Source organism: Meriones unguiculatus, chromosome X, assembly GCF_030254825.1.
Source record: "Meriones unguiculatus strain TT.TT164.6M chromosome X, Bangor_MerUng_6.1, whole genome shotgun sequence".
Taxonomy (NCBI): Eukaryota; Metazoa; Chordata; class Mammalia; order Rodentia; family Muridae; genus Meriones; species Meriones unguiculatus.
This window is the reverse complement of record NC_083369.1, coordinates 35369929-35397557: the sequence shown is the minus strand read 5'-3', so window position 1 is coordinate 35397557 and position 27629 is coordinate 35369929. Positions and strand designations below refer to the sequence as shown.

At 37.3% G+C, this 27629-nt stretch overlaps 1 protein-coding gene across 2 annotated transcripts in view; it reads left to right on the top strand.

Moving 5' to 3' along the window:
* Positions 1-25195, top strand: part of Klf8 (KLF transcription factor 8) — a 165846-nt gene extending 140651 nt beyond the window's left edge. For both annotated transcript variants that reach the window (XM_060374473.1, XM_060374472.1), the window contains exons 3-6: positions 9230-9791; positions 11630-11741; positions 12403-12542; positions 18720-25195. In XM_060374473.1, coding sequence (XP_060230456.1) covers positions 9230-9791; positions 11630-11741; positions 12403-12542; positions 18720-18901 — 996 coding nt within the window. In that variant the 3' untranslated portion in view covers positions 18902-25195. The remainder of the gene's footprint in view (positions 1-9229; positions 9792-11629; positions 11742-12402; positions 12543-18719) is intronic.
* The last annotated feature ends 2434 nt before the right edge of the window (positions 25196-27629 follow it).

Below are 27629 nucleotides of genomic sequence, written 5' to 3'. Positions count from 1 at the left end.
GATTAATATATCAAAAACTTGCTAGTTGGTGGCACACACGTGTAATCCCAGCACTCAGGAATGCAGAGGCCGGCAGATCACTGTGAGTTAGAGGCCAACCTTATCTACAAAGCAAATCCAGTACAGCTAAGATACACAGAGAAATCCTGTCTCTAAAACAACAACAACAAAAGGAACTTGTTAGTTGCTGCAAAGTGTTCCTGGAGCTTGGTCATAGTAATACAGAATAATACTAAAAGAAAGCTTTCTAACTGAGGACACACATGCTGCTTTGCATTTTCTGGATTTCTGTAGTCATACCCAATACAAAGGAGCATTTGGCTGTCATACTCTTTTGTTTCTAGTTTCTGGTTGGTTATTGAAGTAGAATCTCTTTGTTGAAACTTGTCAGTGTCTTATTATGTCATGCATGTCTCTTCCTCTGTACATCCTTTGACTGTTAATATTTTACATATTTTGTTCTCTCTCTCTCTCTCTCATACACACACACACACACACACACACACACACACAACACACCATTTTACTTTTGAAAGTAAGCTGCATCAAGAAACTTTTCCCCTCAATAGCTAGATATCAACTGCAAATATAGGTATCTCCTATAAAACTCTGTCCATACTGCCACATCCCTAAATGAACAGTATTTCCATAATGATATCTAACACACACACACACACACACACACACACACACACACACACTTCAAAGAGATTTTCAATAGCATATTTTCTTAAAGTTCTTTTTGTTTACTGGGACTGTAGCTAAGTTAGTCTGTCCAATCCCCACCACATTTAGGAGTCCAGATTTTAATTCTATCTCTATTATAAAACTTTCCCTGACATTTTAACGCCTATAAATCCCTAGTACACTCATTCTCCTGGAATAGTAATTTATTTCTATCAGTCATTCATGTGGTTCCATTCATTTACTGTTCTATATTGTCAGCAATAGCATGGAAATAACTCACACTTTATTATTTATGATTTTTGTCTCCTAAACTTCACCTTTACTATCTTCAGTTATTATTCTGTCATTTATAACTAACATTTCTTGCTTATTTTTTTCCTCTTTTAAGATTTACTTTTTTAATTTAATGTAAATGTGTGTCTTTATGTGGCTGTGTACGCTTTAGCACAGGAGCCCTTGTAGGCCAGAGACCTTGGATCCCCTCAGAGCTGTAGTTAACAGGTGGTTGTGAGCTGCCTATTATGAGTAATAAGATAACAGAAATCCATTCTTTAAGAATCTTAGAAGCAAAAGTCTTCAGAGAAAGTTGTTCCACTGTTCTGGATTATCAAATTGTGCATGCCAGAGAATAGGTTACTTGTCTTTTCACACATCTGGTAGATACAGGTTTGTGGCCCTATCACTGTAGTATCTGACTATGTGTTCACATCACTTTATTTTGTGTCTCCTATAAAGGTACTGACCACTAAATTACATTCTCTAGGTAATCCAGAATGGTTGCTTTAAGATCCTTAATTCTGCCTAGCAGTGGTGGTGCACGCCTTGAATCCCAGTACTTGGGAGGCAGAGGCAGGTAGATCTCCATGAGTTTGATGCCAGCTTGGTCTACAGAGTGAGTTCCAGGACAGCCAAAGCTACACAGAGAAACCACATCTTAAAAAAACAAAACCAAAAAATCATATTCTACCTGCAATAATTTTTCCCCAAATTGGTGATATTTATTAACTCTGGGCACTAGGATGTGGGCAAATCTTTTCTGGATGACCACACTTCAGTATAATATGAGACTTTTCTAATGCATAATAGAGTAAGAATATAGTTATTAAAATAATTTTGGTGGTGTAGCGTTAAAAGGAAACATACATTAAAAAGAAATCATTTCTTTGTTTTTCTTTTTTTTTTTAATTTAAAGCTAGGTACTAATATTTCCATGCTGAATGGTAAGCAGATACTTAGAATTTATTTATGCATACGTTTATAGTATATATGTGCATATGTATATTCTGTGATTCCCTCTCCGTTTTTGTTTTTTTGGGAAAGGCTCTTGTTATGTAGTCTAGGTTAGCTTGGAAAGGAACATCTTCTAGCTTCAGCCTTCTGAGTTCTGGGAATACAGGTATATTCATTTCTGATCTTATTGGTTTTTTTTCCTGAGTGTTTTTGTCAGTATTCTAGTCTCTTAAATTTGTCTTGCTCATTAGTTTGTACAAAAAGGTATTGTGTGATAGTGCTTTATTTCCTAATGCTGTCGAGATCATGGGGGATGTAAGATTCAAATTTTCTCTCGGTTTAGATTAAATTTAGCTTTTTAAGAATATTCATCTCCACCCATTTTTCTCTAATACTGAAACACATCATGGCACTACTGGAGAAGGATTGGAATTTCAGAGGGTTAAATTGGCTTTTCGACCAAAATAATGAATGTGCATAATATATGCGTATGCACACACAAGTGCACCCAAGCATGAAAATGATTAGTCTAAACCCAGAGCAAAGCTAGAAGAGACCTGTATACAAAAACAGCTTTTATCTTTCTCTTGGGGAGGAGCCTGGGTTTTATCTTGTTACCATGACAACACTCCTTCCTCTCCTTTCTACTTACTGTGCTGCCTGCAATATTTTGTTCTTTCATTTTCTTCCTTGTCTTGCTTTTCTGCTTTAAAGCTCCACATCTGAGCCATTTCAAATAAATGAAAAGTAACAGTTTAGTTTTTCTTACTTGATTTCCCTTACTCTCTGTAAGCCAAAGTTGTCTTCATCAAATGTTCAAGAGCTTACATATTTATGAAAGTGGCCACCTTTTCCTGGATTTCTTTGTGGAATTGCTTTCCTCCATGATCTCTGGTAATTTGTCAATAATGAACTTAAGAAAAATGCAGACTCAAATATTCTTTTTTAAAGCTTGATTAGGATCCTGGGCATTTAAGGAGGACTATGGAAAGTAAAACATCTTTCAAACCATTCCCAAGTTTTCACACAGACTTCTTCACAGAATCAGAAATCCTGGAAAGCTGTAGCATTAAGCTTAAAATAACAAATAGAGAAAGTAACCATTCTCTTCTCTGAAGAGTGGTTAATTATTGACTAGAGAACACGAAAAACCTGAAACTGGCCCACAATATTGAAGAAGGAAAACAAGGAGTTAAACAGAAAAATCTAACAGTAGAGCTTTACATCAATTTTCATATGAGTTTTCAAACCTATGGTTATTGTATTCAGTGAAGAATAGAGTTCAGAGCTTATCCTTAGTCATCCTAGTGAGTCACCCAAATTTTAGGGCTCATTCTTACATTACTCTTCTTTAGAATCTCCAATTCTTAACATGCTATGTAGAATGAAAAAATAAAGAAGGGTTTTTGTTGTTTTTTTTTTCTTTTCTTTTTTCTTACCATAGTGATTGTTTTATATAAAATATAGGATAAATCATACTGCACATCAAGATTCTTACTAAAAGTATTTTGATCATATCTAAAAGGTAATCATTGGTACTGTCAAGCCAAAGCATTGCTTATGCTAGTGAATAATTATGGAATGATTATCTTTAAGCCACAAAGAAAAGTGGTCATCAAGGAAGAGCCTTGATGGCTGCTTTCAAGTATAGTATATTTTTTTCTTTTTCTAAAAAAGATTTATTTGGTTTCATTGATTCTTTGAATTGTTTTATTTGTTTCTAATTTATTGATTTCAGCCCTGAGTTTGATTATTTCCAGCCATCTACTCCTCTTTGGTGTGTCTGCTTCTTTTTTTTTTTTTTTTTTTTTTTCCTAGGGCTTTTAAGTGAGCCATTAAGTTGCTTGCATGAGATGTTTCGAATTTCTTCTTGAAGGCACTTAGGGCTATGAACTTTCCTCTTAGCACTGCTTTCTTTGAGCATAGTGTAGGGAGTCTTATGAAAGAAGTGGGAAACAGTAAGATCTGGAGAGGACAGGGGCTCCACAAGGAGAGCAACAGAACCAAAAAATCTGAGCACAGGGATCTTTCCTGAGACTGATACTCCAACCAAGGACTACACATGGAGATAACCTAAGACCCCTGCACACATGTACCCCATGGCAGTTCAGTATCCAAGTGGGTTCCATTGTAATAGGAACAGGGACTGTCTCTGACATGAACTGATTGGCCTGCTCTTTAATTACCTCCCCCTGAGGGAGAAGCAGCATTACCAGGCCACAGAAGAAGACAGTGCAGCCACTCCTGATGAGACCTAATTGACTAGCATCAGAAGGAAGGAAAAGAAGACCTCCCCTATCAGTGGACGTGGGGAGGGGCATGCATGCAGAGGGTGGAGGAAGGGAGGGATTGGGATGGGAGGAGGAAGGGAACCACAGGGGGGATACAAAGTGAATAAAGTGTAATTGTTAAAGAATTTTTTAAAATATTTATTTATTTATTTATTATTTATTTATACAGTATTCTGCATGTGTGCCTGCAGTCCAGAAGAAGGCACCACAGCTCATTATAGATGGTTATGAGCCAATGTGTGGTTGCAGGAAACTGAACTCAGAACCTTTGAGAAAACAGCCAGTGCTCTTAACTTCTGAGCCATCTCCCTAGCCTAGTAGTATATTTTCTTAAGGCACTTGATTGCATAAGCATTGACACACAGGAAATTCTTGGTATAGGCTGGGTTCATTTCCATATCACTAATACACATAAAAATCAGTATGTCCACATGGAAAATGTAATGATATTCTTTGAGGAAGCTATTTATTCACTAAGATCTAAATAACCACCTTCTAACATTTTTTTCAAACCATATGGCAACTGAAAGAGCAATGATTTAAGTAACATTGCAGACAGTTTTGGTGAAAAATTGACAAACCACAAAACGGCCTTGGTCTATAGAAGCACAACCCAGGATGGATTATTTGAACAGGGCCTGTAACATTATTTCTCATTAAAGCAATAAGTATATATTCGTTTCTATACTTTCTTTGTTCAGTTTTTGTTTTGGATAGTCTTGAATGTTTTCAGTAAAATGAGTTATTATTGATAAAGTGCCAGCTCAGTGCAAGCCCTCATGTTGATAGTGTTATTGTTGGCAGCACCTTTTGTCCTAGAAAGGGCCTTGGCAAAAGAGGGAATTTACAAAATAGTCTTTGTTTGATATTTAAGACTCAGAGTTTTGGCTTCCTTAGAATGTTAGGTCTAAAGCATAAACCCTAGAAAATCCATTAAAAATTTTAACTAGGTGCTTCCTTGTTGTATCTATTTATACATCAGCACCAATGGTCTTATTATAGAAAATATTGTGTGTAGGGCTGAGGTTGCCTCAGTAGTTAATAGTGTACAATGTGCTTGCAGAGGATCCTGAATTTAGTTCCTAGCACCTGTATCAGGCAGTTCACAATCACGTGTAACTCCGGGTCCAAGAAATTCAGTTTCACTGTGCTTCTCCATCTGCTTTCTTCCATCGTTTCATAAGCATCTAATGCTACTTAATGCCCTTTGTGAAAGAGGGTCAGGAAAATCTTGTTAATAGGAGCAGGTGTGGAGTCAGGTGAAGATTAGTGCAATGAAGTTATCACGAATTGCACTGTTGGGCCTTTGCGATGGTTTGATAATTAAGAACATTTTTGGTGCTCATGGAGAGAATTTAGGTTCAGTCCCCAGCACCTGGCCTCTACAGGCACTTATGCCTACATGCACATACCCACACATGCATACATAAAGACAAAAGTAAATCTTTTTTTTTTAAAAAAAAAAGGAGGAGAAACGATTACATCTAACAACTTGTGCTACTATTGCAGTGCCTTCCTCAGTATCATCAAAATGCACAGTGAAAACACTGGAAATGGATGGCCTTCCTATTCTTCTTATAGATTATTTTGATTCTACTTCTTATACCAGTGATTGAAGCTAGTTAGGTAGAAACAAGTAGGAATGTAGGGGAAAATGTAGCTTAAATCGATTTGAGCAATGCAGAGGTCAGTAAAGTTGCGTTTAGTAAAAGGGTATTTTTTAAAAGTGTATGTGCTTGTGTGTGCATATGTGCATGTCTGTTTCTCCATGTGAACACCATGAGTGTGCATGTGCCCACAGAGGCCAGAAGAGAACATTGAATCTCTTCAAACAGGAGTTACAAGCAGTTGTGAGCCACCTGATGAAGGTGCTGGGGCCTGAACCTAAATCCTCTCCATGAGCACCAAATGTTCTAAACCATCGAACCATCTCTTTAGCTCCAGTAGAGCAGTTTTTGGTAATTTCATCTCTCTAATTTTCATCTGACTCCACACCTGCTCCTTTTAAAAAGGATTTTACTGACCCCCTTTTCACGAAGGGCATTAATCCACACATGAATTATGGATAGCATTAGATGCTTGTGAAATGATGGGAAAAATCATATGGAGAAATACAATGGAAAAAATTAAAACAGGCCTGAGTTGAGATAGGAGCTTGCAACTCAAGAAAACAATATCTCAGCAACCAGAAGAGAAAAACACGTGGCAGTCTGGCTAAGTTCTGGAGGTGTTGAGTATAGATTATTTTTTGTGTGCCCTTACTTATTTCCAGAATGCTCTTGGGAGATAGTCTCTAAATGATGTCACAGTAAGGGAACACTGCCTCTCCATAATCCTAATCCCTTTCAGAATTCAGGTCTTATTTTCTGTCATCATTAAAAAAAATTACTACTATAGTACCATCATAACATTTATATTTAACAAAATCTCTTTAATACCATCATATATTCAATCTTGTTTCTTTTCTGGTGTCTTTAAATACAGTATTACTTTTCTTTCACTATTCTGTCATTGAGTAGAAAGGTAAATCTTGTTGAAATAGTTTTGTTCTTGTCACTCTACTCTTCTATTACCCAGCTTTTTCTTAAACCCTCCTTTTTTTCTTTCTTTCTAAATATAGAACTGAAAACTACCTCAGTTTTCTATCAAAGTGCATTTTGAACATTTCTTATAGTTGAATCTTCTGTAACTCCAGTATCATGTTGTCAGAGACTGAAGGCTTGCTCTGATTATTGGCTGAAGTGACATTGCCATCTCCAAGGCCATTTTCATGGTTCATCTTTCTTGGCTATTGTATACACACTACACAGCATCCTTGATATCTGATTTGATTGAATTTTTAGAAATATTATAATTAGGTTGGGATTTTATGCATTTAATTGCTTATTCAATGACAGAATTTTTTAAATGTCTTTTAACTAAATTTAAAACAAAGTTCATATACATTACTATGGTGCCATATAATGTTTGGATGTCTCTATACATTGAATAATATGTAGCTTATGTTAAACATATTCATTTCCTCAAACATTATTTTATTAAGAAAAATTTCAAAATATTTTCTTCTCTTTCTTAAATTGTTGTTTATTTGTGTCTGTGTGAGCCTGAATGAGGAGTACATATGCATGCAGTGGGTTTGGAGGGAGAAGAGGACATTGAGTGCCCCTGAAACTGAAATTACTGGTGCCTGTGAGCTGCCATGTGGGTGCTGAGAACTGAAACCAGGTCTTATGCCATAGCAGTAAGCATTCGTAATGGCTGAACCATCTCTCAGGCCCAGTGTTGTATGTAGCACACAGTATGCTGTGTGATAGGATTCCAGGGTTCTTTCCTTTATCAAACCACAGCTAGTTCCTATTGATCATTCTTTGCCCATCCTTCTGCCAATGTCCCTAAGCTCTGGTAGTCACTCTTTCTGCCCCCAACCTGTATAAATTGAGCTTTAATTAAAGATTCCACACATGAGTAGGCTCATGTGATACTTTTCTGTGCCTCCATTATTTTAATTAAAATAAAGATCTCAGCTGTATGGTGGTGGCACAAAACTTTAATCCCAGCACTTAGGAAGCAGAGGCAGGTGGATCTCTGAGTTTGAGGCCAGCCTGGTCTACAGAGTGAGTTTCAGGAAAACCAGGGCTGTTATACAGAGAAACCCTGTCTTGAAAAATAACAACAACAACAACAACAACAACAATAATAATAATAATAATATAAGGATCCCCAATTACATCTATGTGGAACTAATGGCAGCACTGCACTGTATTCCTTTTGAGAATGAATAATATTCCATCAAATATATGTATTTTTTATCCTTTTATCAATTGCTAGACAGATTTCATCCATGTCTTGTTATTGTGAATACATTTGTAGTGAACATGGGAATGCAGATATATCTCTGTATCTTTCTGTGTTTCTCTGTCTCTGTCTCTCTCAATCTCTGTGTGTGTGAATGTGCATGTGGGAGTGTGTGTATGTACATTTGCTTGTGCCTGCACACAAATGCCTGCATAAATTTTGAGTCCAAGTCTTACTGTGTATCCCAGGCTGGTCTCAAACTCATGATCCTCTCAGCTCAGCCTCTCCCACTTCAGCCTCTTCCTCCTCAGTGCCCCAATTGATGGGAGTGCAGCTGTGCATTTTCTTTGTAGATATTCCACAATTTAGAACTTAACAAAATTTAATTTTGCCTGTAAAGTCAACTAATTACCCTGTATCATATTCTCTACACTATCATCTGCTAACATACCATTGCAAATGGAAGTGTTGTACCTTTTAATTTCTCCTTGAGAAAGCATATTAATTCTCTGACTCATATAAAATGTCACTTTCTACTTAATGCCTTCCTCTAGATAGAACAAATTACCTAACCCCCTCCTCCACCCCAACAAACCTTTTTTGTGTTGGAAAGGAACCTGCGACTTTTATTTTCCCTGTCCTTCCAGGGATCTAATTTGTACCACTGTGCTACATCCACTTTTTTGTTTGCTTCTCTGAAACTTCTTGTTCCTATGTCAAATCACTTATTTTGGCATGACTTATAAGCTACTCATGTTATCCCAGCATTACAATTAGTGTGTACTTCTTAGCTGTGCCTTATTCATAAATGCTGTCATTGGACTTAGCACAATACTTTTGGAGAAAGATTGTGTAAAAGGTTTCTTGTCTTTTTCTTTTCTTCTTCTTTTTCTTTTTCTTTTCTTTTGTTTTTTTTTAAGAGCAGTTTTCTAAATAAATATCCATTATTTGGATATTTCAAATTAAAACTGCATTTCACTTTATATCTGTGATTGTGAAAAATGAAGTAAAGGATTTTCATCAGTTGTGTGATACTGCAGTGCCAGTATTTAACACTAGTGCTTAGTATCATTTTCTTTCCTTTTTATTCTTTAGTATGTTACTGTCTCATTCCTTTCAACATCATGTCTGCTTTCCATGAGAGTAGAGATTTCTTTCTTTCTTTGTTGCTGTGTCTCTTCTGAGTACTAACGGTGGATGTGTCACCTTGTAATTGTTTATTTTAGGCCACTGGCCCTATTCCAATCAGAAATCCTCCTGTAACTGTAGACAGAAGAACTATGACGTCTCCACCACTCCTGGATGCCAGCTCAATGGAGAACCCAGCCCTGTTAAATGACATCAAGATCGAGCCCCCAGAAGAACTCCTGGCTAGTGATTTCAACCTGCCGCAGGTGGAACCAGTCGATCTCTCCTTTCACAAGCCGAAGGCTCCTCTCCAGCCTGCTAGCATGCTGCAAGCTCCAATACGCCCTCCCAAACCACCGTCTGCAGCGCAAGCAATGGTGGTATCCACATCACCTGACACGGGCACCACAGCAGCCATTCCTACTGTTCTTACACCAGGCTCTATCCTGGCCTCCTCTCAGGGTACTGGGGGCCAACCGATTTTACATGTGATTCATACCATCCCCTCAGTCAGTTTGCCAAATAAGATGGGTGGACTAAAGACAATCCCACTGGTGGTTCAGTCTTTGCCTATGGTCTATACCAGTTTGCCTGCAGACGGGAGCCCTGCAGCTATTACTGTCCCACTCATTGGAGGAGATGGCAAAAATGCTGGATCAGGTGAGCCCAGGTTCACAGCTTCCTAGAGTCACTTGTCTGAGTCACTCTATCTTGTCTCCTTACCTTTTCTAATTTTGAGGGACACTGTTTCAAAGGGATGTTGTTTTGATTATAATTTGTAAAGTGGTTTTAAAATAATTTCTATGTAATGCTTAAGAACGTATAATGAGCCACGTGTCTTGCTTGGCATGTATCTCAGCACTTGAGAGGCCTGGGCAGGAAGATTATGAATCCCAGGCTAGCCTTGGACTACAGAGCAAGTTCTGGGCCACACTGTGGTCTTGGTTACATAAGGAGACCCTGTCACAAAAGAACATATAATTGATCTCCGTTAGACCGTGTTTCTCAAACAGGGTTCCATATTCTTGAGTGAAATATTATGTATCTTTCTAGACTCTTTATATTATTATATATTATATAATTATAATATTATGTATTATATAATATTGATATATATTATATAATAATATATGTTATTATCTAATAGTAAATAATTTAAAGCATTATATTTAAAATATTGCTGTCTTAAAGCAAAATGCAAAATATGAACACTGAGTTAAATTCCAAACCAAAACTAAAAGTTTACACTCACTAAAACAATGTCTGTCCCTTGAACTTCCTTGATGACTGTGCCATTCTTTTTCCTGTGCCATTAGGTAGAAATGCTTTGGTAGAAAACTCAACATTCCTATCCCTGTTCTCTGTATAAACATGTACACGATTATTTGACATCTATAAACTTCCTTTTAAGGTTTTCTTGCATTTAAGGTTTGATTTGATTTTCAGGGTATGAAGACATTTTTCCTTAACTGAGTTGGGAATTCTCTAGAAGATTATGTTATGATGTGACTGTGCACCTCTCCATAGACCTCCATCATAGGGCTGCCTAGTAGGTGTTTCACCACAGGTCATCCATTGAGAAAACTAGGTTGAGAATTTGCTCAGAAGAGAAGAGTTTTATATGCTATCATCTATCTATTTATTTATGTCTTGTAGTACTGGTAGTTGAACTGAGCATCTCACACATATTAAACAAATACTCTACTACTGAACTACATTCCTTCAGCCTTATTTTGATTTTAAAAACAAAACAAAACACACCTTTTTTTTTTAAAAAAAATTGAGATACAGTTTCAGAAGTTTGCTCAAACTGGCTTAAACATAATGCCCAAGTAGAGGATGAACTTTTGAGTCTCCTGAATTAGCTTCTTGAATAACTTGGGTTACAGGCCTGTGCCACCAAGTTTAAACTTTTTAAGTGAGCTCAGAATTAAGAAGGCATAAATTAAGCCCCTTCTTTTGTTGTTTTCAACAATACAGTTTCCTCTCTGGAACTACATTTATTTTTGTTCATAATCAGAAATGATCATAGAAAGTATGTTGCTTCTGACATGGTTTGAAATATTTATTGCCACCATATGTGTGATATTACAATCAGTTTTTAGTGTCATAACTGTTGGGGTAATCCTAGGAGTTCTCCCAAGACAGTCAGGGAACTATTCAGAGACTTCAGTGGACCCTGTATTCATTGAACCTAAGTATATTGAACCTGTCTTTTCTGCAGACCCTTTCCTAGGAGCTGGAGGCAGATCATGTCCTAGGGAAATTCACATTCTGGTGATGCACAGTCCTTCTACCCTTCTTTCAAAGACACCTCTGTTCCTTCCTGTGCTAAAATGTTGTTTAGAAGTTGCTGTCTTCCTATTCTTTCTTTTTTTTTTTAATGATTTTTTTTTTTTTATCTTACACCTCTCAATATGGTCCAAACTGGGAATTCTGAAAATAATTGTTGATATGCATGCATCCTGGTCTACAGTACTCCCTCTCTTTGTTTTTAGTCAAAGTTGATCCCACCTCCATGTCTCCATTGGAATTTCCAAGTGACAGTGAGGAGAGTGCAATTGAGAGTGGATCTTCAGCCTTACATAGTCTGCAGGGATTTCAACATGAGTAAGTACTTAAAAGTGTGTGTGTGTGTGTGTATGTGTATGTGTGTGCATGTTCATATATATGCCAAGCACATATGTATGCATGTGTGCATGTATACACAGGTATGCAGGTAGAATTAACAGTACACAACAGTACAAGTTTGAGAAAAAACAAAAGACAAGCTAACTGCTTTCCCCAAGAACTATTATGTGTGTGTCCATGCATGTGTATGTTCATGCATATTAAGTTGCATTTTAATTGTGTATCATGAATTTTATCCTTGAAAAAAACATCTTTTAATTTCCTATAAATTATAGTTTTGTAGTCTTTTTCTCTATAAGTTTAAAATGGCCTAGTCTTCTAATCCTGAAACAAATTGGAAACAATTAGCTTGCTTTGAGCAAGCATGTTATATGAAAAAAAAAAATACATTTTTGTTAAAAACAAGAATGGCACTGGTTGAAGTAAATGTTTACACAGTTTGACAACGTAGCTACTCAAGGAAAAATTAACCACCTCCAGTGCTTTCTCGGGGAACTGCATTTCCTAAGCAGTTGAAAGAACTGCTTATATTGTTCCACCTATTTCTTCTCATGGGAAGATAGCATTAACTTTGCATAAATGATAAGATGATATGAAATAGCACCTTTGTAATTGGTCTTATCTCTCTTTCTTAACTTAGGCCAACAACAATGGCCCAAATGCATGGAGAAGAGTCTCTTGACTTAAAGAGAAGACGGATTCACCAGTGTGACTTTGCAGGCTGCAGCAAAGTGTACACCAAAAGCTCTCACCTGAAAGCTCACCGAAGAATCCATACAGGTCTGCTCCTTCCACCCCTTATCACCAACTCTCTCACCCCTGCCATTGTTCCAGCTCTAATACACACTTGCATACACAAATACTAAGAGAGAGGAGACTAGGAGGAGAGAGAGAAAAACTACAAGAAAGACAAGATCACTTATGGTTTTTGCCCCTATGTGTTGTTCTTATCCTAAAACTATTTTCATAAAAAACAATCTAGCAAAACAGAAAACCTGGTGCCTTCCCGTGAGTATGATGCTGTGCCTATTTTTGCAATTCTAGGTATTAAACTCAAGGCATCATGCATGATATGCAAGTACTCTACCAACTGACATGTATCCCCAGCCCCTTAGATTTTTGTTTTGTTTTATTTTTATTTTATGTGCATTGGTACTTTGTCTACATATATTTCTGTGTGAGTGAGTGTGTCGTCTCCTGGATCTGGAGTTACAGAAAGTTGTGAGCTGCCACAGGTGCTGGAAATTGAACCCAGGTCCTCTGGAAGAGCAGTCAGTGTTCTTAACTGCAGAGCCATCTTCTCCAGCCCCTTTGTTTTGTTTTTAACACAGGGTCTCACATAGCCATGTCTGACCTCAAACTTGCTATGTAGCTGAGGCTGACCTTGAATTTCTGATGCTTTTTATCTCAACCTCCCAATATTTTGGCTTTGTTTAAGGAATGGCCATACTCTTTTGATGTACTAGTTTACTTTTCCACCAACAGAGCATGAGGAACCTTTTTCTACATATTCTTCTCAACACCCGGTATTTGTTTGTTTGTTTATTATAATAGCCATTGTGGCCAGGCTGAGGTTGAATCTCAATACAAGTTTCTTTTGTTTCTCTGCAACAACTAAACACTAAGCATTTTTCATGTATTTACCTGAGCATTTGTGTTTCTTCTTTTCAATAGTGTGTGGTCATATAATTTTCCCATTTCATGAGTGAATTAATCATTTGCTGTGAACTTTTTTGAGTTCTTTCCATATTGTGGATGTTATTCCTCTGTTATAAGAATAACTAACAAAAGTTTTCCTCTCATTCTATAGGTTGCCGGTGTCTTGTTAATTGTTTCCTTTATTATGCAGATGCATTTTAATTTGTTATCACCCCTGTCTTGAGTCTTGATTTTATTTCCTGAGCTCTTAGAGTCATTTTGAGGAAATTGTTGCTTATGTGTATTTATGTGTAAAATCTTGAAGTATTTCAAATATGTTCCTCTGCTAGTTTGAAAATTATAGTTCTGACCTTAATTTCCGTACCATTTTGAGTTAAGTTTTAGTTTAGTGAGAGAGAGGGATATATTTTCAATGTTTTGCATATGGGTATCCAGCTTACCCAGCACAATTTATTGATAAGGATGACCTTTCCTCAATGCATGTGGTTTAGGCACTTCTAATCATTTTAATAACTGTTTCAGCAAACCAACTTTAAAGTGGAAAGTGTTATTTTGGTCCCTGGTTTAGAGGTTTTAATCTATGGCCACCTGCCTCCATTGTTTCTTGTGAAGCAGAGCATCATGGTGGCACAGAGTGGCTCACCTCATAGTGGTATACAACAGACACTGAGAATAAGCAAGCAAAAGCTGTGGACACAATATACCTTCTGAGTCCTACTCCTGCTGATCGCCTTCTTCTCTGCATGCTCTGTCTCATATTTTCCATCACTTAGGAATAATAAAAATCTTAAGAGCGTAGATTGATCATAACACTAATAATCCAGTCACTTCAAGCATTACCAGCTAGGAACATATTAACTATTGGTGCTATTTTATACTAAAACATAATGTTTTTTGTTTGTTTTGTTTTATTTTTGCTTTTGTTAAAGATCAGCTGGCGATAGATGTATGGTTTATTTCTGGGTTCTTATTCTATCCCATTGGTCAATGTGTCTGATTTTATAACAGTACTGCATTGTTTTGTTTTGTTTTGTTACTATTGCTCTGTAGTATGTTTTGAAATCAGCATTACACATTTTACGTAGGATTTCTTTGGCTGTTTAGGTCTTTTGTGCTTCCATATACATTTCAAGATTTTCTTCCTATTTTTAAAATAATGCCATTGGAATTGTGATAGGTATTACATTTAATATGTCAATTGCTTTTAGATTCGTGATACTTTTTAATACTTACATGACTAGTCCAAGAAACTCGGAGGTCTATCCATGTTGGAGTATGTAGAGTTGGGGTTTTTTTTTTTTAATGTTTTATAATTTTTATCTTCTAGTCTTTCATCTTTTGGGTTTCTATCTCCTTGGAAATATTTATCCCAGGAATAGTCTTAGACATTTGTAATTGAGGTTGTTTTCCTATTTCTTACTCTAAGAATTACATTTATTGATTTATTTTGTGTGGGGATAGGCACATGTGCCACTCGTATATGTATGGAAGTCAGAGGACAATTTGCAGGAGTTGATTCTTTCTTACCATATGGCTCCAGGGGATTGAACTCAGGTTGTCAGGCTTGGTGGCAAGTACCTGTAGCCACTGAACTATTTCGGTAGGCTGTCTCTCTTTTTCTTCCTTTGTTTTTGTTTGCTTCTTTATTTTTTGTCTTGCATTATTGACATGCATAAAATTTCAAGCACTGTATTTAAGAGGAGTGCAGCTTATAGACATCTTTGTTTTGTTTTTGTAGTACAAGAAGTGCTACCTGTCTCCTCTCATTCAGTATTATGCTAGTTATAGGTTTGCTGCATCTGACCTTTATCATGTTACGATATGCTCCTCCTATTCCTAATTTCCTCAGGGCTCAGATATTGAACTGTATCTGAGTCTTGTCTCACATTTATTGAGATTGCCCTGGGATATTTACCTTTGATCCTATTTGTGTACTGTGTTACATTATTCATTTGTGTGCACTGACCCATCCTGGCTTTATTATTTTTTATATACTGTTTAATTCAGTTTGAAAATAATTTATTGGCAATTTTGTGCCTGTGTTCTTAGGGTTGTTGGCCTGTAGCTTGCTTGTTGTTTTTTTTTTTTTTGTATGTTTGTTTTGTTTTGTTTTTTATTGTTGTTGTTGCTTTGTGTTTTTTTTTTTTTTTTTTTTTTTTTGTTATGTGCCCTCATCAAGTTTTGCTGTAGAAAACACTGATTTTAAGTTGAACACAGGTTTCTTTAACCATAATAAAAGGCAAAGATCTTGAAATAGAAAGACTTCTTTGAGTGTTCTAGCAATGAGCCCAGGTTGCCACATGATGGCACTACTTTAACAAGTCAGTTATTCTTCATTTGGGCATAGTGAAAATAGGAATTACTAGGAGAAATCCTGAGCAATTACAATAAAGTCTATACATAGCAAACCATTGTGAAGTGTGGAGATGAGCTACTACTATATCAAATAAAAGTTAAAAGAACCAAAATCTCATTTACATTCTCTACATTCTCTGAAATCCCATTCTCCTTTCTAGATGTTAATAATCATGTGTAACCTTCCAGTCTTTTCCCTTTTGTTTGAGAGATAGACAAAGTGGTCCTGCCTAACCCAGAACTCACTATGTAGATCAAGCAGGTTTTAAACTCAGAGATTTCCCTGTTTCTGCCTTATGGGTCTTGGATTAAAGGTGTGTACCACTATACCCAGGTTATCTTTAATCTTAATGTATTCAGTTGTACGTCATTCTACTTAGAGGCTAATGCAGACATTTCTGAATAGTGAAATGCTCAGTAACTCACATTTTCAATCAACCAAATAGTTTCTTGGTACTACTCTAAACCGGTGAGTCAGGCTGGACTCCATTCTGTTGTCCATTATCTAACAGCTATATAATTGATTAGTGAACACTTGAAAGGGTTAATATGTGTCAAGAGTAAGTTAAAGGAAAAGATGCAAATCCTATTGGCACTAGAATTTTAAATTGCAAAAATGTAAATGCCTTGGAAATTTTATAATGGGTCAAGAGGGCATAGAAGAACAAAGACTGTTAAAATCCTAATACACTTTGTTGTCTGTGTTATTGCTTGTCTCTGATTGTAAAATACACAATCATTATAATAGAGAAACAGAGAAGAAAATTAAGTGAAAACAAATATTACTATAATTTGTGACCTACACTTAATCAAGTTAATATTTATTTGTTCACATAGCATATTTCCTTTGATTAAAATTTTTTTAGGTTGGTAGTAGTGCTATATACCTTTAGTCCCAGCACTTGGGAGGCAGAGGCAGGTAGATCTCTGAGTTCAAGGCCAGCCTGGTCTACAGAGTGAATTCCAGGTCAGCCAAGGATACATATAGAACCCTTGTCTAGGAAAAAACAAAATAGATTTATTTATTTTTATTTTTTGTGTATGGGTGTTTTGCTTATATATATGGCTGTATATTATGTATATATCTGGTGCCACAGAGGCCAGAAGAAGGCATCAGAGCCCCTGGAACTGGAGTTACCAATAGTGGTGAGTCACTATGTCAGTTCTCGGAATTGAGCTTTGGTTCTCTGCAAGAACAGCTCTGAATCACTGGGCTGTCTCTCCATCCCTAATTCATTCACTTTTGCAACAGAGTCTTGCTTAGAAACCTGGTTTAACCTCAAATTCTTGACTTTCCCACCTCAGTTTCTTTAGTGCTAGGATCACACATGTTCACTACCACTCCTGGCTTATTTTTTGTTATAATATGTATGATATATACCATATATTATGAATATACGCGCACACATAATGATTTTAAAGCGTTCAAGCAGCACAAAGGTTGTAAAAGAAAGGGGGGGGGCTTGTACCATCCTTTTACCATCTTTTCTCATTGTTGGTATTTTTTAATTTCCATTTCAGTGTGTTGATACTGACTTTAAGTGTACAAAGGTATGGTTTTTGACCTATGCAGTTTAATGGGGTTGCACTGTGGTAGTTTCTTCTTATACTACTTTTCCCCCTCATTTTTCATTCTTGAGCATTCATGTCTCATATACAATCCAGCTAGAACCTTAAGATCCTGAGCATGGAGCTATTTAAAGTACTTGGGCCTGACAAGTCTCCCCATTCCTTTCCATGTACAAGTTAGCTTACACAGATGCAAGCTTTTGCTGAATGCTCTTTTCATTGAATCATGTATTCTTATTGTAGATGACTTTTTTTTCAGATTGCTCCTTAGGTTGTATCAGATGAACAATATATAGTGGCAGCAACCTGGATTTGTGTTACAATTTGCACGTGAAATTCTGCCTACCAGTCCATGTGTTGGAAAACTTGGACACCAGCTGGTTGTGCTGTTTGGGGGAGGTTGTGGAAATTTTGGTAGTTGGAGCTTGGCTGTAGGAAATGAATCTCTGGGTGACAGTCATATAGCGCAGGCCCACTTTCCATTCTCTTTCTGCTTTCTGATCTCCAGAGCTGTGAACCAAGCTCCTGACAGAATGGCGCCTCTTGACACTGTCTACTTTGCCATAATGGACTTTATTCCCTCGAACTGTGAGCCAAAATAAGTCTTTTCTTCCCTAACTTAACTTCTTGTTGGCATTTGGTCACAGAAATGGGAAATATTACTAATACAGTTTGGATTTCAATTGTACTGCTTACTAGAAATCTAGGTTTTCTTTTTTGTTTTTTTCTTTTGAGTGTGCCTTACTATACAACCTTGCATAAGCTGGAACTCACTATATAGACTAGCCTGGCCTCAAACCTGCAATGTTCCTCTTGCCTCTCCCTCTTGAATGCTAGGATTACAAGTATGCTTTCCTATGACTGGCCTCTACCTTCTAAAATGCTTTGAGCAACCTTGTGAGATATTTTTGCCTGTTTAGAGTTGAGAAAATAGACTTGGCCAGGGGAAAGGGATTATTTAATGTATAGTTAGTATGATAAAGGCAGAATCCAAAGACCTTTGAGAGCTTGTATTATCTCCACTCTACTGTCTCAGCCTAACTTTAGAACTTCTGCAAACAGCACTGTGTAGATGGGTAGATTTTTAAGTTTCTGACCACAAAAAAAAAAAAAAAAAAAAACAGTATATGAAGTAATACATATGCTAATTACATATATTTATCCAGTCCCATAGTACATGTATATCTTGAAACTTGTACAAGACAAGCAATATGATGTTTATTTGGCAAAAGTGTTAATTAAAGAGGTAAATGAGAGCACCTCTTCTTACTTTTAATCTAAAGTTTTGATATAAATATAAATTAGGTATTTTGCTGTTTTTCTGGTAGCCAGTCATTTCCTGATTATCTTCATGTTGTTATTTACCCCCTGCAGGAGAGAAGCCTTACAAATGCACCTGGGATGGCTGCTCCTGGAAATTTGCTCGCTCGGATGAGCTTACTCGCCATTTCCGTAAGCACACAGGCATCAAGCCCTTCCGGTGCACAGACTGCAACCGCAGTTTTTCTCGGTCTGACCATTTGTCCCTGCACCGCCGTCGTCATGATACCATGTGAATATCACAGGCCACAGCAGACATGCTGCGCTGGTCTCCTGAGTATGTGCTGAAGTCAAGACTATGTTTGCCTCTGACTACAACTTGCCCTGTGATTGGGGTTAGAACAGCCTACTGAGCCAGGTTCATGAGACTGCAGAAAAAGTTAGCTGGTCTCCCATGTGGCTCTTCCTATTCCACTTTCACCTCTTCACTGTCCAGATTTCAGTTTTTTCAACCTCTTCCTGGGTTGAATTCTAGTGTGGCGCCCATGGCTGCCCTCCCTGATCCCTCATGCTATGTTATAGACATTTTTCCTATGATAAACATACAAAAACAGGAATCAAACTCAAGGCTGTGAACAAACATACGCTGCTCCACCCCCCCCACATCTTTTCTTGTTTTCTAAAACTTTTATACATATATATGTATATATACATATATATATGTATATATACTGTAACCAGTACTTAAAGTCACTTAAGAGTGTCCTAAAATGAGTTGTTTTTTTTTTTTTTCAAAGTCATAGCTACAAGGGGCATAGCAGTGGAGTTGATTGGTCAGATTTATAGAGAATTGAGTCTGAAATACAGAGTCTCATACCAACCCTGATGGTTTTGTAGATCCATTTTTACTTTTTCTTAGAAGTTTGGTTTACAAACAGTGCCAGCCCTCCTTCTGAGGTCCACAAAAAGAAATTAAGGAATTTTCTTGACCTCTTCTTCCTCCTCATGCTCCTTTATATTTGAAGGTTTTATGGCACAATTTCATTATTTTTAGTTTAAGTTTGGACAAATATTCAAAGCACAGAAAGATAGGGAGAAATATTCTAGGAAAATATGTCAGACAGTGACAGGAAAAAACAGACCAGGGAGGACCCTGTGAGTAATTACTTGGATAAGGCATTAGAACTGTTGTTACTCCCAAACCTCATTCAGAAGGCAGTCTGTTGAAACAGCACTTTTGATGGGCTACACTGTACCGCTCATTCTTTTGTTTACATAAAGCAACCATTCAGCGTATTACCTGATGAGAAATTGCACACTGAGCATGTTATAGAGAGGTAAGGGGTTGCACTAAAGAATTTTTGTTTACTTCATGCCATTTTTTGGCCCTCATTCTTCTGTTTTTAATGGGATAGAAAGGGTTTTCTTTCTGACACTGACATATAAAAACCATTTTTTAATGTTTTACAACTGCTATCAGTACCCAGACCATTTATTTTAGACAGAACAGCAGGATACATAAGATACATTTGGTTGCCCAGTCAGACTGTTCATAATATTCTCTGGGGCATAAAACCCTCTGTTCCTGGCCCTGGACCTTAGATCTACCTCCTCGTGGCATATTTCCTCTCCTGGGGAAAAAGGAGAGGGGCTTTGATATCAGTAGGATTGGACACAGCCTCTTGCCTAAAGGTTGTTTTCATACTAAACCTTTTTTCTTGGCAGATATTCAAAAAGTTCTGGCTTGAACACTTTCGGTTACTACCTCCTGTGGCTGTACTTTCTAACTAAATCCTAGAATTCTACCATCCAGAAGGGGACCTGTCTACTTCTACCCATTTCTCACTTTTACAGACAAGGCAAATACGGGTCAGATTCTTTCTCCAGATATTTCCTTGAGGCCTTATAGACATGTATACTCCTTCTCCCAGGGATCACACTAGTAAACCAAATTAAACAAAGTTATGTGATTGGTTGCGATATTTGTCCAATTTTATCTGTTATAGTTCAGAAAACTTTAGATCACTCAAAATTTATATAGAGTCGATGACACAGTAAGTAGGTTGTGCTCATGGTCATTGCCAGTTAACATCAGGCACATAGTGTTTCTATTCTAATTTTTTTATAATTCCAGTTTTTTAAAATTTACCTTGTTTCAAATTTCACTGTCTCTCCAGACCATAAATTCTCCAAAAGTTAAGGCCTCCTTGTACTTTTCAAGATGACATGTAGGTTTTACTCTTATTTTGATAAGGGATTTTTCCTGACTTGGGGTATACAAGTTCCAAGCTGTATACTAATTACTAAAGCACTAATAAATATCCATGGCTAGTCTATTAATGGGGACCACAGTGTAAGACAGATTGATAAACGTATATTGCTACCATGCATGAGCTTAAGCTTATAATTGAGTAGTTGCTACAATATTGTAGAACAGAGTCGAAAGACTTACCCACTTTTTTTTTCCACTTTGGATCCTAAGATTTGTTTTACTGAATTCAGAATTGGCATGTGCCCCTTAGACTTCAGGATATTGAGACATATATTTATGATATTTACATGGAGAAATATTTATAAATGAGCACTTTCAAATTATAGTGCTTATAAAAGGGTGATCAAATGAGGATCACAGATATTGATGTTCCTAGCATCTCTGAGCCTTTATTCAAAATATATTTCTGCAGAGTCACAGTGGACTTTGCAAATGATTTGCTCATGGTCTTTAGTCAAGAAGCAATTCTGACCCTATTCTCCTTGCTCTTTTTTTTCCAAAAATGGTGAAAATCTTTCCAATCACAAACATCTTCTTTAAAAATGTGTGACAATTAAGAGAAATCTGCAGAGTACGTGGATCCAAATGCAGTACAGTGAAGAGCTCCTGCACCAAAAGCACATAGAAGTTTGCTAGAGAGTGGAGTAGAAAGGAAACAGTGCATCTCCCTTGGCCAGCATCCAAGGTTTAACTAAGTTTAATTGGCTTGCAACAGCAAAAGACTCTTAGTAGCATATTTGCCTAGGATATTGAAACTTTGTCGGGATGGATAATATACAGGGATTTATTGTAGTGGAGTTTCTCCTTTTGTAGACATTTGGCAACTGAACATAACTATTGTTGGTTGCCATTGTAAAATGTAGGAAATGTAAACTGGTTTGATGGGTTAGTGGAGTTCATTATGTGCAGAACACAATGTTTGTAGAAAAAATTTCTTTTTAAATAAACTTTCCATGTTGGAACTCCTTTTTAGATGTTCAGAAAAAAAAATGTGAAGGTAGAACAGAGTTCCTGTTTACTCCACATCTTACATCAATATGGTACACTTGTTATAATTAGTGAATAATATTGATACATTAATATTAACTATAGTGAATGCTTTATTCAGACAACCTTTGTTTTTATCTGCCGTCCTTTTCTCTGCTTTAATATCTCTTTCAAAATACAACATTGTATTAATAGTCATAACTCCTCATTCTCCTCCTCATTGCAACAGCTATTTCAGACTTCCTTGCTCTCAAGGACATTGGGAGTATGTTTTCAGTTGGAATTTATTTGGTATTTTTCTAATGAAAAAAAAAAAGAAAGAAAACAAAACAAAACTAGGTTAATGGATTTGGGCCTGAACAACCACACAAGTGGTTACTATTTTCATAACATATTTCTTTTTTAATTAAATTTTTATTTTTTTTTTACATTAATTACATTTTATTCGCTTTGGATCCCAGTTGTAACCCCCACCCTCATTCCCTCCCAATCCCACCTTCCCTCCATTATCTCCTCCCTGCCCCTCTATAAGTCCACTGATAGGGGAGGTCCTCCTCCCCTTCCATGTGACCCTAGTTTATCAGGTCTCATCAGGACTAGCTGCAATGTCCTCCTCTGAATCCTAGCTAGGTTGCTCCTCCCACGGAAGGTGGGGAGGTCAAAGAGCCAGCCACTGAGTTCATGTCAGAGACAGTCCCTGTTCCCCTTACTAGTGAACCCACTTGGATACTGAGATGCCATGGGCTACATCTGAGCAGGAGTTCTAGGTTATATCCACGCATGGTCCTTGGTTGGAGAATGTTATTCTCAGTCATATAGCTGAGATAGTGTATATGAGATTTCTCCCATGTAGCACCCTTTCCTATCATAATACTGCACTCTTTGGAAGAAAGTTACTGTGTTCAACCACATATAGGGAAATGGTGAGTTATGCACTATGTCCTTGAGAGCAATGGTCTACATAAATTCTTTGGAATTCTTCTGCATAGGAGCTTTGCCTCCTCTCTGTTTATTTATTTACATAATTGTTTATTTATATCAGCATGGACTCATCGATATTTATTACATAGTTTATTTTATAATCCAATTCTACTTTTATTTTATTGCCCAAACGGTAGCTTTGACTGTTAGAAGCTCTTTTGAATTGATCCTTAAGTCTTTTTTACGTACCCCATCATCTTTTTTAGTGTGTGATTAGTTTTTGGTGTTGCAAAATGTTCCAGGCTCATCTTGCTTTTGTTTTGTGGAGGGAGTTCTATAACCAGTCATTTCTTCAGTGAGTTTTTACTGAAGAATTGTATCAGAAACCAAGATCTGGACACTATATATGTTCACTATTTTGGGGATATTATTTCTTCAAGGCCTTCTCAGCCAGTAGAACAAAATATATATATATGCATATATTAAGTTTTATATATATATATATATATACCTGTCTATAAACATTTCCATATATAATCATCTTTATTTATCTGTATATGAGTTCATATTGTTTTCTTTAGCTCTTAGTTATCTGCATAGAATTGCATTCTAACAGCAAGAACCATAGCTCCACCTTCTGTCATTTATTTATTAATTGTTGAAATCCAGTTTATATACATGTTAACAGTGTCTTAAGTGTTATCTTGTATATCTTGTATACCCATGAGAAAAATCAATCAACTAGAATCCGGTGCTTATGTACATGATAATAACATTTTTAGAACTTCAACAACTCTTCGAAACAGAATGATCTACAAGATTCTTGAATTAGAGATTTATTCTCAGTTTTATCATAGTCCTCAAATGCTTTCTCATACATGAAGCAAACCATTGGTGATTGACCTAACCTTGAATAAGCCAAGGGAAATTATTGATCTTTCACAGTATGTTAATTCCTGTATAAGGGACCATTGAGAAAGCAGCCACATGGGCCTAATTTAAAGAAACACTGTCTTTTCTGAACTAAATATGGATCTCTGACAACGGGTGGTACCCTGATTTGCCTCTCTTCTGTGTTTTCCCCAGTTTCAAGGCAAGTTGCATCACCTCTCTGTGCCTCTATTAACCCATCTAAAAATGGGGATCCACATATCTACCTCACAGGAGTGTTGTGAGGCTTCTTATTAATAGATGCTTAAAAATTATGCGTGATCTCTAAATGAGCGAGAAAGTATTATAATCATTACTATGATGATAATTAGAGTACCCTATATTTATCCTATGGAAAAGGAGATTAGCCCTCATTGTTAGTAAACAGCTACATTCAAGTCAGTAAGAAGGATCAATGAAGAGTAGCCAGTGGAGGCAATATTATTTGTTCTGTTACCCTCACTTTTCCTTATATCCTCTAACTATAGGATTATCAACTGTTTCCAGACTAGAAACATATTAGGACCTAAAATAATAGGAGGCAAAGTACATAGTAGTTTTGAAATTCTATTTTTTTTTTCTTCCTTTCTTACTCTGGTTGAACTGCATTATATATATAAAGCTTTGTCAGAAGCACAAAGACAATTTCTCAAAGCTTTTCAGTCTTTGGTCAGTTCTATTTCATCATTTGAAATGTCTCTTTCTGCGTGTACTGTACATTGAACAGTAAAGGTAGGAGGGGAGTGGGTGGGATGGTTGGGTTGGGAGTGGAATGGAAGACAATGGAATTTATGTAGGTGTTTTTACAAACACTGGTTATCGCTTTCTATTTCTTTTTTCTGGTGGTGGGTTGGGGTAAGGGAAAAGATACTATTTTGTTAACAAATTCTCCTTCCCTTTCAGTAGATGGTTCCTAGGGTCAGTTCAAATAGCTGTGTTGGATATTACTTTTATAACTATGTTGTATGAAGTGCTGATTTCATTGTATTCCTGAATAAAGGGAAGAAAGTCCCTAGTAGTGTTCATCCCTGTTTTTGACAGGGGGTCATAGCAGGAGAGCAGTACCAGAAACTGACTCTTTTTTTGTGGTGGGGAAAGGAGCCTGTATTGAAGGGATTTATTGGATTTTTGTCATTATTTGAAGAAATTATAAAATAGTGTATTATGTGTTAGTCTCTTAACTTTTCTGTTTGTGCCTCCTTTTTTAGTGCTTTAGAGCAGCACCTATTTTCATTCCATTTTATACTTGTTCCTGTTCGAGGTATGGTGTTGAACAATCTCTCATATCCAAGTATGTCGTGTACCTGAAGATTCTCGAGAATGGCCTCAGTAAGCATGGCCAAGCAGAGGTTACTCTCTTGTAGCTCAGTGGGGTACTCCCATTGCAGCTTCCAGGCAGGGTGTGTGCTGGAGTACTAAGCAATCTTGTTCTGTCTGATTACTGTACTTTTTTAACAATAAAAATATTTTAAACCAGAAACTATGGATTTTGTGCTCAGTTTGTCTTCTCATTGTATTTCCTCAACATGGAGCAAGTAGCTTCTTTTCTTTTCGAAACTGACTAAAAAGTTGTTGCCTCATGGTGGCGCATGCCTCCCAACACTCAGAGGCAGAGATCGGATGATCTTGGAGCTTGGGGCCAGTCTGGTTTATAAAGTGAGTTCCAGGACAGCTAGGGCTACACGGAGAAGCCCTGTCAAGAAAAATAAAAACAAAAACAAAACAAAAAAGAGTTAATTGAAGTAATATATAGTATTGTGTAGCAAAAAAGGAAGCCAGACTATCTCAAACAATGATTTCTCTGTTTAAGCACATGCACTCCTCCCAATTCTTACTGATATATTCAGGCATAACCATGAATAGGACTTGATGGAGATTGTATGCTATATTTTTATATTTCTTATATAAGATCCCACAAGATTGGGTGGGGGTATACACTCAGTTGCCTAGGGGTTTTTTGTTTGTTTGTTTGTTTGTTTGTTTTGCATAGGCCTGTTCCTTTTGCCATTTTAGTTTTTCAGTGGGAAGTAAGTAGGTAAAGGAGGGCATTGTGACAATTTTAAACTTCAAAGACATCTCAATACAATAGTAGTCCTGAGAAGATCTATGGAAGAAGTCTTATTCAAAACACTTGTACTCCAGAGTAACATTAGGAGAAAAGTAAAAAGAGGGAAATTCTGTGAGGGAGAATGCAGGCAGAAGTTGGGAAGACAAGTGGCTATTCCCAGGGCGGTCGGAATGAGGTTTTTCACTACAGATCTTAAAAATAACAAACAATTCTGGTTTTTGGTGTGTGTAAGAAGAGAACAATATTATAAAAGTTCCATTAAAAAAGAGCTTTACAAAATGAAGTTAGGAGACCATTAAGGAAGCAGGACTTACGAACTTTGAGCACCTTCACCTTTGCATCTCAAGCACCTGTAATGACCAGAATGAGTAGCAATTATTTTGTGCCTGGTGGTGTAACACATGACAAATGATTATTGGACAGTTTCCTTATGTGCATTTCTATTCTGTGTATATAATCTTTTCCTGCCATCTAGTACTCATGTAGCCCATTTCTCTTTATTTTTGTTTTCACACTTTTCTTTTTTTGTAATTTATTTATTTATTCACTTTACGTCCTGATTGCAGCACCCTCCTCTACTCCTAGTCCTCCCCTTCACACACTCCTCCCCCCATTCTCCCCTCTCCTTCTTCTCAGAGGAGAAAGGTCGACTGTGGGTACCAGCGTACCCTGACACATTAAGTGGCTGCGGGACTAGGCACATCCTTTCCCACTGAGGCCAGCTCAGTTAGGGGAACAGGATCCAAAGGGAGCAGCCCATTTCTTTCTTTATAAATGTAAATATATATGTATATTATACATATATAATTTATGTATATTATCTATACATATACGTATATTATATATATGATTTTCCAATTCACTTTACATCTTTGTTGTTGCCCCATCCCTCCTCCCCTCCCAGTCCCACCCTTCCCTTCCCCTCCTCTTTTCCTTAGAAAAGGGGAGCTCCTTTTCCCATTCAGCACAGCTTATCAAGTTGCATCAGGACTGAGCATATCCTCTTCCCCTGTGGCCTGGCAAGACAGCCCCGTCAAGGGAAAGTGATCAGAAAGCTGGCAAGTGAGTCCTTCTCAGATGCACTTCCCTTACTAGGGTGCCCACATGAGGCCTAAGCTGCCCATCTGCTATAACTTTGTAGAGGACCTAGGTCCAGTTCATACATTGTCCTTGGTTGATACTTCAGTCTCAACAAGCCCCTCTGGGCCCGGGCTAGTTGTCTCTGTTGGTATTCTTGTGGAGCTCCTATAACTTTTCAGGTCCTTTTCGCTTTCTTCCCAATTTTCTGCAAGATGCCCTATGTATCACCCAACATTTGGCTTTGAGTCTCAGCATCTGTTCTGAGGCGCTGCTTAGTAGAGCCTCTTAGAGGACAACTCTGTCAGGCTCCTGTCGGGCAGTTTAGCAGAGCTTCATTCAGTGTCAGGGGTTGGCACTCTCCAATAGGGTGGGTCTTTGGTTGGGCCACCCATTGGTTGGGCATTCCCTCAATCTCTGCTCTATTTGCTCTGTTTTTATCCCTACATATCTTGTAGGCAGGGTAAATTTGGGGTTGACGTTTTTGTGGGTGAGTTGGTGTTTTCCTCCCTCTATTAGGAGACTAGTCTAGTTAGTGGGTGTCCTGTTCAGTGTCTATGGTCTCTGCTACTAGGAATCTCTGCTTGAATGCCCCTCATATCCTCCCAGGAGTCTGCCTTGACTTAGGTCTCCAGCTTGTCACAGAAATACCCCCACACTCATTTTCTCTTCTCTATGGGCCTTTTGTCCTTTCGCCTTTGTTCTCCTCAGGTTAGTTCTCCACCCTCTTAACTCTTTGCACCCCCCTCTCCTGCCTTGTTCCTTCTCT